Source organism: Gekko japonicus, unplaced genomic scaffold (assembly GCF_001447785.1).
Source record: "Gekko japonicus isolate JY-2015 unplaced genomic scaffold, Gekko_japonicus_V1.1 scaffold106, whole genome shotgun sequence".
NCBI classification, from domain to species: Eukaryota; Metazoa; Chordata; class Lepidosauria; order Squamata; family Gekkonidae; genus Gekko; species Gekko japonicus.
In genome coordinates, this window is record NW_015170890.1 from 826175 (window position 1) to 842832 (window position 16658).

Below are 16658 nucleotides of genomic sequence, written 5' to 3' on the forward strand. Positions count from 1 at the left end.
ATGGGTCAACAAGTAAGCGTTCTCTTGTAAATACCAATTTACACAAGGCATTAAGCAACCTAATGTGAAGGAAAAATTCCTCCTGCTGCAAATGTGACAAAAGACACCCAAACAGCTTCAAGAAAGTCTTTTCTGGAATCCCCAGCATGAACACTCCCTCCCCATCATTCAAATTTTAATGTTTACATTGTCGACTATATCAAAGTAATGATAGATGCTGATTCCCTAGTTACCTTTCTAGCCTTCTTCCCTGTGATTCTGGCATCCATTCGTTTACTGATCACTTCGTGTTTTTTTTAACAACTCTTTTTATTGTTTTGTAAAATACATTACAAATAATACAAACCTATCGGTCCAAGATTTCAACATATAACATCTAAGCAAATTACTAACAGTTTGACATCTATCCACACACCATACAGCACTATTGCAATACTGTGAGTTTACTGATCACTTCCAATCCTGTTGATATAGTCTCTAGTGAAGAGGAAGAGGCATGGCAAAAGAGAGCTTGAATGTTGTAAAAGGTAAAGGTTCCCTTGCTCGAAAGCCAGTCGAATCCGACTCTAGGGTTGCGGTGCTCATCTCCGTTTCAAAGCCGAAGAGCCAGCGCTGTCCGAAGACGTTTCCATGGTCATGTGGCCAGCATGACTAAACACCAGCATGAACACTCCCTCCCCATCATTCAAATTTTAATGTTTACATTGTCGACTATATCAAAGTAATGATAGATGCTGATTCCCTAGTTACCTTTTTAGCCTTCTTCCCTGTGATTGTGGCATCCATTCGTTTACTGATAACTCCCAATCCTGTTGATATCGTCTCTAGTGAAGAGGAAGAGGCATGGCAACAGAGAGCTTGAATGTTGTACCAAATAATATTTTCACCTTGTTGTTCATTTCTGAATTGAGCAAAGCTACTGTTCTGATAATATTGCTGAAGGAATCAAGGTGCAATTGTAAAGGCAATTCATATGTTCCAAAGGGGAATGAGCTTGGTGGAGAAAAGTGTTGTCAAGTTGTAGCTTACTTAGGGTGACCCGTGGGATTTTCAAGGCAAGAGGTGAACAGAGATGGTTTGTCTGCCTCTATATGCAGCAACCATGGCCTCACTTTGTGGGCTCCCATCCAAGGGCTAACCAGGGCTGACCCAGCTTAGTTTCCAAGATCGGATGAGATCAAGTTAACTTGGGCCATCCAGGGTCAGGGCAAGAAGTAGTTTAGGCTTACCTTGAAACTGTGCTATAACATATTAGCATGTGATTCAAAAGCTATCAGTATGGGGTGTTTATTTCTACTCATAAAACTCAACATTCCTCTTGCATTTCTACGAAACGACCCCTGGCTATAACATATTAGCATGCAATTCAAAAGCTATCAGTCTGGGGTGTTTATTTCTACTCATAAAACTCGACATTCCTCTTGTACTGATATTCAGATGGTTTACAGTTCCATATCTATAGGAGACTCTATAAAAAGAATCATTTCTCTGAGCAAATGGGACATCTCTTGCTACCCAGTTGATTTGGCATCTTGGAGGGGAACCAAACGTATTGGAATTGGGTTATAGACCACTAAATGGATTCCTAAAGTTGCTGCATGTCTTACCATTGCTTAGCTTTGACTTTTTTGTGGGATCTGGGGGGGGGGCTCTGAAAAGAGTTTCACAAACTTTTTGTGGGGGTGACTATTTAAATATTTCAATGGCATTCTACTTGATAAACATTTGATAAAAAGCAACTTCTGATTTCCAAGGTGTCAACAAGCTAGCTCAACCTTTGTAATCCTTTTCATAAAGAGATTGAAAAGCTGATTGGCTTTGTGCCTGCCTTTCTGGAATTTTGGCTTATTGCTCTCAGCAGCTTTCCTTTTTAAGGCATGTGTGAGCTAGCTGTTTGCTCAGGAAGGCTCTTCCGTCCTTGCTGATGCCTGAAGTCTCTTCCTGTTACTCTTTGATGAGCACACAGGAAGGAGTGCCTCTGATAAGAACCACCCTCACAGCAACTCTGTTTAGGAAGTGACTGAGTTGCCTATAATGAATAGAATCAGGATTTTATCGGGGGGTGGGGTGGGGGGAAGGAATCATGTACTCCTTCAGCTATGAAAAAGTGGGGCCTCGTACAAAGGCCTCTTTAAAAATAGCCTGTGGCAGCAGTTAATCATTACATCACACATGAGCAATACATCTGCAAAATAGTACAGTGCTGGAAAACAGTATAATACACCAAACAGCTGCATATTTATTGGAAAAACAAAGATGCTAGCCAGCTTAAGCCAGCATCAGCTGTTGTACCAGCAAGAGCTTTACTCTGGGATCCAAACTCTTCCTCCTTGGAATGGAAAGGCATTTGTCTTCTCCAGGAGCAGAGATGGATTTCTAGTTCTTCCTTCTCACTACAGACCCACGGCTGTGTGTGATGCCGGTCTGGAGGTTCCCCTGACCTTCGGGTGCAGCTTTTGGGGGTACAGTGGTCTGCAATGGGAAGGGTTGTAGGTGGGAAAGATTCGCAGAGTTTTTATAAAGGTGCAAGACCTTGATGGAGGGGGCAAGGAAGACATAAAGCAGTGTGTGTTTTATAGATGGATTTCACCTTTCTGTAACAAAGGAAGCACTATGCTATGGTTGGGAATGAGATTGTGAAAGATGCAGGTATTTTTGCATAGCCTGTGTGGTGATGCAAAGGTTTGCTGAACTCTGTCTTCGCAGGATCCCAAATCCTTTTTCCTCTGCATTTAGTTAAAATGCATGGAGTTTTAATCTGTAGGCTGCAGTTGTAAATAGAAACATAGTTGCAGGTGGGGGGGGAAGTGGGCTGAAGAAACAGGCCAGTCTGCGGCTAGCTGGCCTGAATGCTGAGAATCTGGTTGTGTGGGAAGGAGGGTATCGTTTCCTTGATGTTTCACTGGAGTGTAATTTAGAAGTCATATTTAGAAACCCAGCAATGCTGCTTTTGGGAAAGCTCGAACTGCTTCGCTACCCTGTTAACTTGGTATTTCAGTTGGCACAGCAGCTGTGTACCAGATGTTCTGCTTTGTGAGAAATATCATTTCCATCCAGGCATTTTGCTTTTTGCAGCCGACATGGATACTGTGAGAAAGGAAAGCGCAGTGAGCGTTAAGTGATCTGACAGCCCTCTAAAAGCTGCTTATTTTCAAGACCTCTGTTGCCAGTACATGACATCAGTGTGAATAGCCAAGGTTATCGGGGAGTAATCTGTAAAATAGCTTTCAAAATGGCTTCTATTTCTTGAAACTCTTCTAAGTGATATTGCATGGCTTGAGAGAGAAGGCAGCTTGATTTGAAAACAACTCCTTGGGTTTAGTTGTAAAACCTGCAACAACAGCAACAAAAGTGGGGAGGCGGGGAAAGGGGCTTTGTTGTATATTTGGAGTGGGGAGCAACAGCCCAGTATTTCGGACTGGTTCTAGGCTGCTTCAGGTCCTCCTTTGTCAGAGCACAAAGGCAGTGTGGGGTTGCCTGTGCTAGGCATAGTGTTGCATTCACTGGGGAAGGAGAAGCAACCTGGACCTCCCAGTGGAGTCAAGGTGTCCAAAGAGAGCCAGCACTGTACAGTGGTTAGAGCATAGGGCTTGAGAGACCTTGGGCCGGTCCCTCTCTTTCAGCCTAACCTACCTCACAGGGTGGTTGTGAGGATAAATGGAAGAAAGGACACCATGTATCATGTATGCTGCCCTAAACTCCTAAAAAAAAGACAGATAAATAGATGGAGCTCAATGCATAGGGGTTTGTTAGGGCCAAGACCCGCCCAAGGGACTGATCTGTGCTATAAGCGCATTATCGAGATACGGTCCATTTATGCCATTTCAGATGGAGAGGGGTTTTTTTCTTACATGTAACCGTATTGTGGGGATAGGATCATGTGTGTTTGAAGTCCGTGTTATAAGCTTGAAGAGGGCTTAGAGGATTAGTGCTTGGCCCTTGAACAGTTGGAAAAAAGAGCTAACCTGTGCGAATTACACTTATATTTAATGCCAATACGTAACTAATATTATGCCAAGGAGCAGAAGAATGCATGCAAGCACACAGTTGTCACCTTTTCCACATAATTTTATTTGCAGAAAGTGTTGCTTCTGGCTTGAATTGAACCACCTTTAAGTAAAATAAAGTTACACATGTAGGCTGCAACCAACCCCCAATATATATAAGCCCCATTTCTTTAGAAGGAAGTTATTCATAAGTAATAGCTGTGCACAGATTGACAGATTTTTTGCTTTCTCTTGTGTGTCTAAACATGTCACATTTCTTGTGATGTCCTTGTATTGTGCTTCAAGTCTTGCTTAGACTCTATCCATGTAATATAATTTGTCTTCATTGTCTGTCTCTGAAATGTGTTCCAGCTTTGGCCTGCTTCTCTTCACATGAAAAATAGTTAATGTGGAATTATCTTCTCCAACCTGCCTAGTATGTTCAACAGCAATGATAGGTTTAGTACAGTGGCCATCATAATAAAACTTGGTCTGTACTTTATCACAAGAATGCATAGAAACTGCAAGTGTGTGTATAAATTCAGAAAATAACTTCTACTAGAAACCAGGATAGAAAGGTAGTTTTGTCCATAGACCACTCCAGATTAATGTGGTGGTCTTTTGCATTTTTCAGGTTGTTCTAGTATGCCACATAAATCTCGCTTGTGCTACGGAAATGCTGTAGACTTTATTGAAATGTATTCACCTGTACCACACCGTCCTGCCCAGGGAGGGCCCAAAGCAGCTTACATTGTTCTCTTCTCCATTGTGAAGGGCCAGAACAGCCAGGATGCTGGGAGATCCAGACTCCAGCCTCCCCAGCACTTTCAAAAGGCTTAGAGCTGCTGAGTGGGACCCCGACTGGGCTGGGTCAGTGGGTAGGGGAGGGAGGGAATTTGACTCTCCTATCCTGCAGAGTTTTGTCAATCGACAATGCCACCCATGTGCTGTCCTTTGTCCTAGAAAGGAAAAAAAAGGAGAGAGAGAGGAGAGGTTTGTCCCCAATTCCACAACCCCAACCCAAATTGGATGCAATATGTCCACTACTGGGCATTTCAAAACCCTCTAAAGATCTGATCATGAACTTCCTAAGGTTGCATCTGTTCCTAGAACATGTTTCTTTTTATTTATTTATTTATTTATTTATTTATTTGCTTATGATAGCAACCAAATCAAGCCATCATACAAATAGACATTTGAAACTGTTGCTCACTATTTATAACTTCTCAGGTAATACTCATTTTGAGCTCTTGTTGAGATTTGAAGAAAATTATTTGAGGCTATGGTTGCAAAACTGGCCAGTTTGACTGGCATGAATGTTTTATTCCTCTGCTTGCCCTATTAGGTTTTCTTTCTAATGGAGTGGAGAAGTCAGTTTTTAACTATTTAGTGTCTTTTGGGGAAAAGGAATTTGTGGTGCCTACACCTTTAAGATCTTTGGAGCCCTGGGCTTGCAGACACTTTTATAACCTACGTGATTTTAATCAGTAGCACTGATTGAGTATCCTTGGTTCACTTATTCTCATGGCAGAGGTGAAAGACTATGAACCACCATTTGGATCCAAGGTGCGAGAACATCCTTGTGTTGAAAGCATGAAGGACAATGTTTTGCGGGACCGAGGTCGACCAGACATACCTAGCTCGTGGCTCAACCATCAGGTAAATGAATCCGACTGTACCACAGCTGTTCTTCCGTGTTGGGTAGCACCAACGGCTTAGGATGACCAAACTGCATACACTGTTCCAGGTCTGCACCTTGCCCTCTGTATTTCTCACTGAGCTTAGTACTTTCAAGTTGATATAATTGCATTAGCACAATTAGGAATGGATTAATGTGATTAAACCTTTTACATTTGCACTGTGGCTGCAGGGCATACCATAGGCATCTTGTGACTCTCAGCCGCAGCTGGTCTGTTTGGCACCTGGACTTGTCAAACGCTGGTCAAAGTTGCACTATGAAACTGCCTTCAGTGTTTGCTAATTGCCCCTGAATATTCTGCAAACCTTTAAAGCAATCTGCAGCAGATGCTTATGCTATATTAGTTCTTCCATATTCATTCTCCTCCTCTGCTGTTGTGTTTTTGTAATGAACCCATAATTCATAATGCTAAATTCTGAAATGGATTTTATTCAGTGCTGCTTCTCCCCCACCCCCTTCACTTTGTAATGAGATGTGTTGCGCTACTGATTTCACGTTAATGTTTAATATTTAATTTAACTTTAATGTCGGTAATTTCAATGCCAACGGAAAATGAATATTATTTGTATACTTACAATATCGTTGTACTGTTGACATCTGTCAACATCATCCATTAGGTAAATTATACAGACATGCAGTGCTTTGAAGCTTTTTTCTTTTTTACAAAATGAGAATAATTTGTACTTTAGCTGTGTGTAGTGTCACTTTTTGTGACTGAGGATAAAACCATTTTGTTTCCTGGTATTAGCTGGGTTTAGATGTATAATTTCTACTGTGGGGGAGGGGAGGCCAAACACAACACTTAGTGAATTAACTTGCCTGAGCACAGTCCAGCGTGTGCTTCTGTGACTAAGACGTGCTTTACATGAGGTTTTAAATAGGGCTGTGACATAGAATAGGGCACCCACAGTAGAAACCTCATCATGGCATGCTGATGCCCTTAAGGGTCCTCCACACTTCTCTCTCTCTCTCTCTCTCTCTCTCTCTCTCTCTCTCTCTCTCTCTCTCTGTCTCTGTCTCTGTCTCTCTCTCTCTCTCTCTCTCTTTTAATTAAAAGTTTTACTCCACACTTTTCCAGGTGTTCCCTAAACCCCTGAAAGTAAATCAGAGTTAATATTCTCCATTGTGGCTCACAGTTGTTCCCCACTAGGATAGACATTCCGCATAACTGTGGCAGTGCCTTCCACTAAAAAAAGTTTTTGTCTTTCTGAATATGTCTTTCAGATTGCAGATGTTTACTCCCCTTAGCTCCTTTGGTCTTTCTGTAACTGGACAGCAGAAAAATTTCTTTGTGTGCATACACACACTATTGGGCACCTGTTAGTTTGGTCCTGTCCAGATTATTTCTACCCCACATCTTTTTTTCCAACATGACCAGTGCTGTTAAAGTGTACCTCAGATTCTTAGGGAGGAAGCCAAGGACAGTTCCTGGGAAATAGCTTTCTACCAAGAACCTCAACGCTTTGTCTGTAAAACAAAAGGAATAATTCTGAGGCCTTTGGTGCAGACTCTTTTTATGTAGCCCAATCCAAACAAAACAGACCTCCCAGTAATCACACAGCCAAGGAAACAAGACAAAACTGGGGCCAATATAGAACCAATAATACACTCTGAACCATGAGTAGTATGCTAGATACAATTGCTTTATACTAGATAGTTACTATAAAGTATACAAAATTTCCCCAAATATTTACAACAATAAGAAAACAATAGAATATCAGTGGCTGCCAACAGCCCCAAAATAACAGTGGAATTCCTAAACAGTTACTGTTGGCAGTCAAAAAAGTAGAAGGCTTAATGAGCTGAAAGCTACTGGAGCTTGACGAAGCAGCCGGCTTACACTTGGTTTCGTCTAGTGACTTCCTCATAAGCAGCTTAACTGTTGTTGTATATAAGTTTTCTTAATATGTGTATTTTCTTGGTTTTTAAGATACTCCTCTAGAGTTGCTACCTTTAATATAGGGACTAGCCCTTATTTCCTTGGACCATATCTCCTATGGGACCTGTCCTTGATAGACTAAGCTTCTTAGCCTTGATAGACTAAGCTTCTTAGCAATTGTATCTAGCATACTACTCATGGTTCAGAGTGTATTATTGGTTCTATATTGGCCCCAGTTTTGTCTTGTTTCCTTGACTTTTTTTATGTAACATAAAAAGGTAGCTGTGCCAAGTTACTGCTGTCTGTCATAAGCCGTGTCTCTCATTAGCAGCTAAGCACACGTGGTGTAAATCTAGTATGTTGTATTCCCCCCAAATGTTATCATTCTTTCTGCACAATGTTACACGCGCAAGTAAAATATATACCTCTTGGGAACTTTTAATTAATTCTCCCACCCTCTCTTTGATTGCACTTCCTGAGTGCTGCAGCTCTCAAATCTTTGTGTATTTTAGGGCATCCAGAAGGTCTGTGAGACTCTCGTTGAATGCTGGGACCACGATCCTGAGGCCCGTCTCACTGCGCAGTGTGTAGCGGAGCGGTTCAATGATCTCGAGTACCAGGACAGGCTGTCAGGAAGAAGCAGCTCCGAAGAGAAGATCCCAGAAGACAGCTCTGTGAACAGTGCCAAGTAGCAATGGACGCAAACATGGACCGAAGAGAAGAACTGCTCTTGGCTTTGTGCATGCGCTCACAGCAGGAGGAGACGCTGGTCCTTAGTCTTGGATGTGCTTCCTGTGGCATCGAGGAATCCCACCTCTCCCTTGACTCCGCTGCTCCCAAGAAAAGTTCTTACGTTATGGGAAGCCATGATGGGGCAGCAACGTCATGCCACAGCGGCGGGTGCCTTGACTTGTGTCACAGGATAAGCTACGTTGGTGTTTCCTCACAGAACAAGATTGTACAAAATGCCAGTTATATTTGCACTTTATCAATGCCTGTATATAACTATGGAAGAGCAATACACACACAGACACTCTCTAAAGCTCTGCCAGGAGTCTTCCAGGAAGTTAAGGTGAAAGAATGCCAGCAGGGATGGTCAGGATGCCTGCCAAGACGCTGGCAGCGGCAGTGCCTTGCGTGCCTCGCCCAATGCCTAAGAACAGTGGGAAGGTGCTGCTAAACCATGAATACTGTATACAGCTGCACTCCTTTTGTGCAGATGAGAAGCGAGGGATAGGGATGGGTTTGGCTGTGCTTTTTCAGCCCTTTTTAGCACATTTGTTACAACTATGCAATGATGTTTCAGCTGGTTCTTGAACATCCGGAGTGTGCACATTCAGCTGACCATTCGGGTCTAATTTTCTTCCAAATCTCGTGGAGTTTAGAATTGGGGGGGGGGGATGGGTCAGGGGGTGCTTTTTGTCCCTGTAGAGAGGACTGCTAATGTCTTCTGTCTTTCTCTGAGCTTGCACTTCGTGTCAGCAGCCTCCCCGAGTCGACTCGGAGGGGGGGGAGGCTTCCCTGCTTTATGAAATCAGGCAGGGCCAATTAGAAGGGGAACAGATGTTTTGCATTTGCGGTGCATTCTGACACCGTGTGGGACTTCTCCTCCCCTCCCTCTTCTCCCGGATCAGTAACATCATGTCTAGTTCCTTGAGCCCCTCACGCTCACACTTGATTCCGTGCCCGGTGCATAAGAAGGGGGGATGGTGCATGATGCTGTGGAAAAGATTTGCTACGTGTTAAAGGTGTGTTTCAGTCTCCTTTAACTTGAATCCTGGTCCTCCCCAGTCTGCAGTCATTCAGAACTGCTGGCAACATGAGTACATTCCTAAACTTGATCCCCACAGGGCATGGATTACATTCTTTCAGTCTTCCAAAATATTTAGATTTGGAGCTGGCCTCTTGAGGAATTTTAACTGATGGAATTTCAGCAGTCAGTGCTTCCCTGCTTGATCATCAGGGTCTCTGAACTTTGGAGCTCAAGTTAGCTTGGAGGAGCCGGGAGCTTGTCGTCGAGTGCCTTCGATGCCTGTCTTTTTTCTTCTTTTCAAAACAAGGAATTTGTTACCGACCCAAAAGTAAACTGTTCAGCCCCAGAATTAAAAGTTTTATATCGAGTGCAATCCTAAATCTTTTTATCATATAGGACACTGATATTTTTTTTTAAATTAGGAACAGTTGCTTTGTATAGCCAATAGGGGAAAATGTATATTCACATAGGAGTTAAAATTTATGATGAAAAATATTTATTTTTTAAAAAAGCTTTTTTGCATTTGCTTTTATATTAAAAAGAAATATTTAAGCATTAAGAGGGCAGGAGATCAACTATTACAATGCAATCCCAACTATAATAGCAGCAGACTGTTTGAACTGTGGAGCTTACTGGCAAAGTGGGAGTATATTGGGATCATTATAACATTCCTAAACAGAGCTAGGATCTTGTGACCTCTAGTGGTGGTTTCTTGGGGTAGCACCTTGGAAAATAACTGCACAGGAAAAAGAAATATTACCACCAACTGGAAAATGGGGAGTATGTACACTTAAAATCTAAACCAATAATTTCAAAACCTGTTTGACTGCCATGCCTTCCCTCAGGAGCTTTGGTGGTCATAGTTTTATGAGGACACTGGGGCTTAAAAAAAAAAAAAGTTGTGTGTCATAGAACTACAATCCCCAGAGCTCCTTAGTAGACAGCAGTGAAAGTCTAGCAAGTTTTAAACTGGTTTAAATTTGTGGTATACATATACCCTGGACCTTTACTCGGGGATTGTGATGTGTTTGATATTTCTCATGATGTGGTCCTTTTACCTTTGGTTTAAAGAGTGAGAGAATCCCACAGTTCCTGACAATTCTAACTTTGTTTACTGTTATATATAAAGGGAAATGTTAATTCCTCCACGGAACTTCCATTGTACATCATGTATGAAAATAGGAATGTGAACATATAATCTTGCTTTTCCAAATGTTTCAAGCACTTACAATATTTTTTTGTATAAATAAAATGTTTTAGATTAAGCAAGCGTGTGATTTAAAGATCTTATCCTTGCCAAAAATATATAAAGGTTTTCACAGAGAATAATGCTGAGGTTGCATTCACATTTAATTTCCTTCCAGCTGCTTAGACAAAGGCGTATTATGCAACATTTCAGGTATTTTGTTCCAACATTTCAGGTACTTTGTTCCAGAGATATTTCAAAACTGTTCCTTAAAGTCCACGAATAGCCTGAGTGATCAAATGGGTAAGCTGTATTTAAACATTGACCGGGGGGAGAGGGGGTGTTCCGAGCTTTCTGTTTCAGTCGAAGAATTTGCATACACACAAGCCTATCAATCCCTTTTGAGGCATCTGTGTAGGGGACTCTACAGATTGCTCCATTTCCAATGCAGAGAAGCTGATGATATAATAAAGTGAAAAGCACCTTGATGATCATTCTAGCTTTAGTAATGGTCACAATAGACTTTTTTACTGAGAGGAGGAGCCCAGGAGAACTTCAAAGAAAAATGCAGTCCCAAGATGGCTTGTCTCAATGAATTACCCAAACCACAGAGACGTGACCACATCATGGCCCCTTTTCCTTCACTACCCCCGCCCAACTGTATGCATAGAAGGTCCAGTTCCTTCAATCAAGCTGAGAGGGCAGTATGATTAATGAAAGGATGAGTAGGAGATGTAGGAGTCATAGATAAAGTAGTATCTGAAAGTTCATATCTACAAAAGCCTAAGTCATTATAAAATCTTTTGACCCAGTCAGTCTCCCAACTAAGAATCTTGGCAAGTATATTCAGTGAAGAGGCCAGCAATCGCTAGCCAAGATTTCTCAGTGCTGTTGTGTTCTTTTGGTGGAAGTTGAGTGTTAAATTGTTTGCAGACTAGGATTAAGTTGTGTCCTTCATAACATTGGCCAGAAACTATGTCGGACATAGCCAACATCTTGAATTTGAACTTAGAAAACAACAGGAAGTGCCGCACACAACTCAAAATATTGTACACTGGTTTGTGTTGTTTTGTTTGGTTCCATAAAAAGGGTATTGCATTGCTTTTGTTTTTGGCTTTTGCTCTGGACTGACATTCTTACCTCAAATCTCAATCAAATAGCAGGCTGCCATTTTCTACACCAGAAGTTTCCAAATCACTGTCAGAATCAGCTCCTCAGAACAAGGGACTATGGGACGAGTCATGTGACTTAGCAACATGCCCAAAAAAGGTCTGGATTTTTTTGTGAAATTAATCGCTAAAGCTAAATTGCTTTAATGGTTTCGTTTTCATTTCTGTTGGCTTCAGCGGGAAACATGTTTCCCACCTTTTTACCTCAATTTAACTGGAACCAAATCTTCAGGGATTGTATTCTCTCCCTTATGAGAAGGACCTTCAGTGAACTCAAATTTCAGAGAGAGAGTTCCTAATGGTACTGATTTTACAAGAGAGATGTCCTTGTCCCAAAAGGCTGATGGTAGCTAACACTATAATTAAATTTATTTATTTATAGTCCACTTTGTTCACAAGGACTCAAGGTGCTACAACAGACTAGCACAGCTACTCCTTTGTGATCAGGCAGACAAGGCCAGGGTGTCATCAGCTTTCTATTGGGGGCAAATTCCATTTCTCCAAGCCTCATACACATGTTGAACTAGGGGTGGGGAATACACTGGAGATGTCTAATTCATAAATCTTTGGAAGACTGCGAACAACTGCCCATCAGCGCTGCATGCCGTTGCCTCTCCATGAGAAGCCTACCGTGAGGCTAAGGAGATAAGGCAAGGCAGAAATATTTAAAATAAATAAATGTAAAATATGCAAGACACACTCAAAAAGATAACAATATGATGCTCCAACTGTTGTTTGCATTGGCTTAGGGTTGCTTTTTTCCCCTTTTTGGTTCTCAGATAATAATGCAGCTAATCCCTTCTATAAGAAGGGTGGGATGTTGGTAGATATACCAATATTTATAGAGGTATTTGAAAATCATTGTGCATTTTTCAGAGGTGCATATCTGGTGGTAGCTGATTACAATGGATTACTGTCAAACATAGCAAGTGTTGCAGCAATGAACTAAGTATATTACGACACTGTTTGGGAACAGCCCCGTAAGCTCTTTTGGCCTTGAAAAAGAAGGTAACATTTTCTCTTTGGATATTTCCTAATTAACTCAGTTGCATGCTTGGTTATCCTTTTGGTGACTTCCAAACCTTTCTTCTAGTTGCCTTTAATTAGCATGTCAGTCACATTGGTTTGTTGTATATATCTATGTCTTATAATACAAAGTAAATAAGAGAGTGGTATGAAGAACTTAGCAAACTTAATTTAAATGGAATGAGAACTTTCCTCCTGTCTGAGTGCAAAAGTGCAGATGGCAGAAATGTGAAGTTTTGGCCACGGATTTTTACTGCCTTCGTTGCAAAGTTCTCTGTGTTTTGTGATTATACACTAGTTAACCCCCATTTCCCCTCAACTTCACAAACAATCTGACCCTGGGTGCTTTCATTTCAGGGCCTATCTGTAGAGAGTCAATTTGTGTTGTTCAGAAATTACCCTTCTGCAATTAGCCAGCAGCTGAGTTGTAACTGGGGCTCCATGTGGCACTTGATATGACTGCACATTCTCCTTAAACATCTGGAAATGCCTGTCCACTCACGCTCAAGATACTAGGTTTACTAGGAACCAAATCTCAACGAAAGTCCAGCTTTTCATTTTGTTTTTTTCCTTTGGGTACATTCTCTCATGGTATTCATATTTAGGTGGTTACCTTGTTTACCTGAAAGGAAGACTAGGTCTTTTTTCACATTGGCCATCAGACAGGGATGCCAGCCTCCAGGCAGGACCTGGGGACCCCCCAGAATAACAGCTCCTCTCCAGACTGCAGAGATCAGTTCCCCTGGAGACAATGGCTACATGGGAAGGTACACCCGATGGCATTCTATCCCACGGAGGTCCCCATCCTCCCCAGATTCAACCCCCAAATCTCCAGGCGCTGGCAGCCCTAGGAATGAGTGTCTTATATTTGCATGCAAGTTACAGTTATGTATAGTCGCTGGATATAATCTTTGTTTTTTAGAGAACTGTAGAAAGTCAAAAAATAGCTCATAATTTTTTTAAAAAATTACTGTTGTGGCAAATTGCTACTACAAGGCAGAAAACCAGTTCTTAAATCCCCACACACCCATCCCAAAGAGCCACAGCTAGCAGAGATCAGGAGTTAATTCAGCTTGAAGAATACTTAAAGGGGAAGTAGCCCTGGAAATCCTTTTTGAATCACCACATGGGGCAGCCTAGTGCAGCAATGGCATTTTAAGTTAAAGACAGATCACAATATAGTTCTGAGGAAAAACACAGCAACACAAAAATACAAGACTTCAACATGTTAAGCACAATGCCATCTACATTTCCATTAAAATGAATAAATAGCAGCAACTTCAGCCTAAACAGAGAAAGGGCAAGTTTCTAGTCCCTAATTGAGGTTATATGCTTGAATTTGTGGGTGAGATCTCCTTAGACAAAGTTTGTGCTGTAAGATTTGTGTGTGTGTGTGTATGTGAGAGAGAATCTAATCCACTTTCATTCAGAATATTTGTTTAGGACACCGAGACACGTGCTTTAGTCAAGAGGTGTTGTGGCGTTATGATTATTTAGAACCCACCTTTCTCCCCAAAGGGGACCCACAGCAGTTTACCTCCTCCCCTCCATTTTACCCTCACAACCACTGTGTGAGGTAGATTAGGCTGAAAGTGTGTGTGACTAGCCCAAGATCATCCATCAAGTTCCCATGGCAGAGTGGAGATTAAAACCTGGGCCTGGCACTCTTAACTACTAGACCACACTGCCTCTAAATTAGAATGTCAGGCTAGGGAAACCCATGAAGTTCACTGGCTGATTTTGTGCTCAGCCTAACCTATTTAGGAGCTGCGGTGGCTCAAGTGGTTAAGACGCTGAACTGCAGGCTGTGGAAGGTCGGTAGTTCAGCAGTTCGAGACCCAGGTGCCGCACGATGGAGTGAGCTCCCATCTCTAGTTCCAGCTCCTGCCAACCTAGCAGTTCGAAAGCAAGACATTGCAAGTAGATAAATAGGTACCACTTCCGTGGGAAGGTAACAGCGTTCCGTGAACCTTGGTGTTTAGTCATGCCGGCCACATGACCACAGAAATGTCTTCGGACAGCGCTGGCTCTTCGGCTTTGAAACGGAGATGAGCACCACAACCCTAGAGTCGGATTCGACTGGCTTTCGAGCAAGGGAACCTTTACCTTTACCTAACCTATTTTACAGGGATTTTTGGAGGATAAAGGGCACAAGAGAGAACTATGTACACTGTCCCGAACTCATAGGGGAATGGTTAAAAATGCGACAGGTAGGCCTGCTCTCCACCAGTCTCCTCCTGGGTACAAAGTGAGAAGACGATCTATTTGGGGGTGGGAGGAAATTATGTAGTGGGGAAAGCCTTCCAAAGATTGGACCACAGTAGCTTGAACAAACACAATTTTCCTCAAGAATCTGCTGTCAAGGACTTGTTCAATGCACACGATGTGAGCAGAATTCGTAGGCGCTTGGAGCAGCCATTTTCACTTGAGCGAGGCCATGCATGGCCCATCTTGCGCTCACGTCTCAGCTCCCTTCTTCCAGAAGCCAGTTCAAGCTGTAGTATTGTACTTCTCATCAACAGAGATCTCCAAATGCAGCTTCCGCCTCTACACACACTCAAGTTACTGCATGGTCCTTTGCAGAAGTGACAGTAGCTCTGTTCACATGCAAATACATGTAACCACGTGACACATGTACATCCCTTGTGTATGTGCATACATCTGTTTATAATCAGGTTCCCAGGCTGATCCAACTGTTTCCCAAGCAAACAGCTGGCTGCTTTTCCCTCTCTGATCTACTTAGGAAGAAAAGCCCTGCTTCCTTGTCTGAAAGTGTAGATGGTAATGTAGGAGGCACCGGATTTTGCATTTCAATTATTGTCTCTTTAACTTCTGCCTTCAGAGGAGGTGCGTATGCAAACTGCAGGGCCTGCAGTGCTCTGTGCATGCTCCGATATGGTGGAACCTTCTTTCCCAAACAGAAGTGTCCTTGTGGGTGTTAAATTTTTAGAAATGGATGCAAGACCATTTTGGCAAACTGTTACCAAACTTTGGGTAGACTCTTTATGTGCAATGTCTTAGCTTGAGGACTTAAGCTTTAATTCTAATTATTTTTAATTAGCTTGCAACGGATTTGTATTTTAATTACTCTTCACGTTTTTTTTGGTTGAAAGTTGCCTCTGAGTGTATGATGAAAGTATACGTTTTGGAGATAATTTTGAAAAAAATTGATTAGGCTCCATTTCTCTTCTAAATATGATTCCATGTAATTACTGCATTAATTATTGGAGAGGATTTATCGCAGCTCCTCCAGCACCCTTACCTGCATGCAGAGCCACAAACTTTACTTGTAATTATTTTGCAGGATCAGATTAAATGAAACGCTGAACAATCTGCGTACATTTGTAATTCCATTTTTGCCATGTTTCTCATATGAATTCTGTTTTAATGACTATGTTAATTGACAGCCAGAAGTAATGAAGAAGAAATTACATGCACTGTGAGCTGTACACCATATTTTCATTAAATTGACAGTATTTGTTTCTTCTTGTTTTGGAGTCCGCTCTGTAATGAAATATTCTAACTGGTATTCATTTCGAGTGGGTGAGTATTAACCAGAACACGATACTGTCAATAATTTCTACTTGCAAAAAGAATGTAACACATCCAGGGCAACTAGAAGGGGGGGGGGGAGGACGAGATTTATGAAAGTCCATCATTCTTGATTAGAATCATAGAATCACAGAGCTGGAAGGGGCCATACAGGCCATCTAGTCCAACCCCCTGCTCAGTGCAGGATCAGCCTAGAGCGTCCCTGACAAGTTGAAAAGTACGCAGACGGAGAGTGATTTCAGCAAAGCGTACTTTATTCGATCAGGAACGAGATGACTTTGGCCGGCTCGCAGGCCAGCTTATACGCCCCGAGAAACCGCCACCCAAAACACACACCCCCACTTCCCAATAGGTTATTTGCAGTGGCCGAGAGTCCCATTGGCTCTTGGCCAGGAACCTAGCCCCCTG

The 16658-nt window shown here is 42.2% G+C and overlaps 1 protein-coding gene across 1 annotated transcript in view; it reads left to right on the forward strand.

Moving 5' to 3' along the window:
• TGFBR2 (transforming growth factor beta receptor II) overlaps positions 1-10536 on the forward strand; it is a 68641-nt gene extending 58105 nt beyond the window's left edge. Inside the window, exons 4-5 of the mRNA XM_015418392.1 lie at positions 5518-5645; positions 8077-10536. Coding sequence (XP_015273878.1) covers positions 5518-5645; positions 8077-8256 — 308 coding nt within the window. The 3' untranslated portion in view covers positions 8257-10536. The remainder of the gene's footprint in view (positions 1-5517; positions 5646-8076) is intronic.
• Positions 10537-16658: the final 6122 nt, after the last annotated feature.